This window comes from Halyomorpha halys, unplaced genomic scaffold (assembly GCF_000696795.3).
Source record: "Halyomorpha halys isolate HHAL.00 unplaced genomic scaffold, Hhal_1.1 Scaffold1388.1, whole genome shotgun sequence".
Classification (NCBI taxonomy): Eukaryota; Metazoa; Arthropoda; class Insecta; order Hemiptera; family Pentatomidae; genus Halyomorpha; species Halyomorpha halys.
The window spans coordinates 90,565-93,796 of record NW_027107006.1 but is presented as its reverse complement, the minus strand read 5'-3'; the positions used below and the strand labels follow the sequence as shown (position 1 = coordinate 93,796).

At 26.2% G+C, this 3,232-nt stretch overlaps 2 protein-coding genes across 3 annotated transcripts in view; one reads left to right on the top strand and one right to left on the bottom strand.

The window, feature by feature from the left end:
* Positions 1 to 3,232, bottom strand: part of dsd (attractin-like protein dsd) — a 35,787-nt gene that overhangs the window by 11,783 nt on the left and 20,772 nt on the right. The window lies entirely within an intron of this gene.
* Positions 1 to 3,232, top strand: part of LOC106689527 (uncharacterized) — a 55,937-nt gene that overhangs the window by 39,596 nt on the left and 13,109 nt on the right. Inside the window, exon 3 of one of the 2 annotated variants that reach the window (XM_067045355.1) lies at positions 689 to 731. The exons of the other annotated variant lie outside the window; for it this stretch is intronic. Coding sequence (XP_066901456.1) covers positions 689 to 720 — 32 coding nt within the window. The 3' untranslated portion in view covers positions 721 to 731. The remainder of the gene's footprint in view (positions 1 to 688; positions 732 to 3,232) is intronic. 2 annotated transcript variants of the gene reach the window in all.

Sequence of the window (3,232 nt, the reverse complement as noted above, 5' to 3'; positions counted from 1 at the left end):
GGATGGTGACTGCATTAAATTAATCCTCCTTAGCCTCCTATTCATAAAGTATAAACATTTGTGTTTACATGGATAAAAGTTGTATTGAACGGAATTAATTAGCAAACACTCTTGTATCAAAATAAACAACAAACAAACGAAAAACGACAGGACTTTTTGAATGCCCTGGTATAAAGGCTTGAAGGTGTAAGACTATCATATCATCAACAGCAAGAGTTAGTCTGAATTTAGAAGGTTTTGAAGAGATTTTCTTTATATTAAAAATTATATGAACAAATAAACAAAACAATATATAGATTAATAACAGGTAATCTTTTAAACAATTTAGACATAGTTATTATTTTAGTTATGTTTTAGCTTTAGAGAAAATGCTCTATAATTTTGGAAAGATGCAATCTTTTTTTAAAAATTATTCAAACATGGTGTGATAGAAGCTTTGTTAGCATTATATTTCGGTTCTGTTTATAATACTCATTGCATTCTCAAATCATGAAACTCTACATATGGACGGAACTACAAGCAGTAACCAGTTAAAATAAGCAATGATCATGGTCTATCATTTCACTAGTTACAGTTATTATGTTTTAGTACAATATTCGTAATAGAAATGGAGTTTTCATCATCTTCATGTCTCCGTTAAGTGGCTTTTATTACAATGAACAAACTATCAGATAACATTCTGTTCCAGATGATCCAAGCAACAGTGCCACAGACTTATAGTTTCCTTATGGGTAAGTAAAATATGTACTTTTTCTTTCAATTGCTCTTTAAGTACATTTTTCCATTATAAAGCTATGTAAGAGTTAATTTACATCATATAATAATAATAATGATAATATTAATAGGAAGATTGTAGACTGACCGTGTATAATATATAAAAGTAAGATGGTCCGCATGAGGTTAAAAAAATGTTTAAAGTGAAAACTATTTAATGTTCTCACATTAAATAGATTAATTACCATTTGAGATTTTTTTACTGCACCTGGAACATCTTTCTTTTAGATAATATTAATCTAGTACATCAAGGTTTATACCCAGAAATCCACTTACAATGAGTGGATTTCATTTATTTTCTTTTTATTGAGTTTTTTAGAATTAAAAAGCAAAAATACTGCAGTTAGAATTAAGAAGCAAAAATACTAGTTACCGTTTTTTCTCACAACTACCAAAATTATATATATTTTTTAGAATACTGTATTTTTAGAAAGCTAATTTTTAAACTTAATTCTATTTTTACCTATACTATACAACAGGTAAAGTAAACATCCTTAATGAGCTGTTTAAAGGTACACACCACCGGAAGTTCTTTTTATTCAACAAAAAACCTAAAATTACCGCTCATGTTTCCTTTACTGCTCAATACCTAAATGGATTATCTACCTTACAGTAGAAATTATAACCCCTTCTTAAAAGTAGATTATATTTACTAAAATTCGAGCCTTAATAGAGCTTTTTAAGTTCAATATTTCACAAAATACATTTTTTCCAAAACAAACTTTCCTCCCTCCCCCCCCCAATACTGAGAATTCAAAATTTTGTTAATATAATTTAGCAAGCATCATAAAAACTAGTATACTTATGAAGATTATCTACCATAATAAACTGCTATATTTATGCAGTTTGCTATACTATTCAACAAGGTTCAATTCGATTGCTGATAGACATCTGTACATCTGATAATCCATGAGATATCAAACTTTTCAACATATGTCGCATAGTGCCTTAAATAAAAACATTAATAAGCTGTGCTGAAGTGAAAACAATGCCTATTATTAATCATATGAAATAATAATTCATTAATATTAAACACTTAGTCGTTAGATAAATGAATAATGTTACTAAAACAGTAAGTATATAAGGATGATTGCATTCAAAGAACTGGAGATAGTATTTACAAAACATACCAATGAGACACAATACAGTACATTACTATTTCAACTATGCCAACTATTTTTTTAGTTTATTGTACCAAGTTGGCAACTTTAATACCCTTTCTCTTCCTCTTTCATACTGTTATCACAGTGTCTCGCTAAGTCTTCAATATTAATATGTTTTCCAAATTCTTCTAAAGGCAAAATTGCTTTTACCAGAGCCATACTAATTTATAATTTTATTTTTCTATAAATATTGTTTAAAAAAACTTTGAAAATGATAACAAAAACTGTTTAAAATAACATATAAACAAATTTCAATAAAGTTATTATTGAAATTTTTAATTTTTTTTCATTAATTTCTGAAACCAACAGTTGTGAAAAAAAAAAAACTTTAAACAGAATGGGTAAACCCTTTACTTATTGAAGTAAGAAACTCAAAAACACATCTAATATAAAATCGATCCATTATAACTAATTTTAAAATTTTGATGTCTAAATACACTGGACTATTGGTTTTAATTCAAATATTTTTAGAAATCTCAATAAATACTTTTTAAGAAATATTACTAAATTCGTACTAAAATTTTGAACATTAATATCAAAAATAAAATTATTATTTAAAAAATATTAATGATGAGGACTAGTGTGTCAATGAATCATTTTAAAACTATTGTGATTAAAGTAATCTCCATTTGGTTCTCAATAAGCAATAAAATTCACATAATTTATAACTAAATTTTCTCACAGCAATAAATAATAATTTACATATCTTTAAAAGATGACATTTATCAATTTTTGAATAATTCTCATACTGAAATGTCTCATCATCAAAGTAGTGGATATGATGATGAACCAGCAAAACAAATGAAAATTACTAATTTTGTAAAAATAAATTATAGTTATTTTTATATTATTTTAAAAATGGCAGCAGTCTGTTGCGCAAGAAAATTTGTTTACAAAGTACTTGAAAAGTTAGAAGCCTTCGAAGAATTAATCTGCTACAAAATAATTGAATTCATCTTGCATATTTCTAGCAACTACTACATAATTTATTACTGCTTATCACTAACAAGTGTAAGAGGTTGAATTATTTAATAGATATAATTGTTACTAAAAGTAATAGGTTTTCTGAAAAAAAAAAGTACAAAAATCAACTTTGAGCAATAGCTTTATAAATATATTTATTAACTATAAATATCATCAAATTATATAACATAAAAACACACGCACGCACACACACACAGAGTCAAGATTTTTACACATCAATAAGCAATGTGATTTGAAGGAATTAGAAAAAAATAGGTTATTTCAAATTGTTGAGGATTGAGTGTCGACTGTATATGCATAAAAGTAGATAA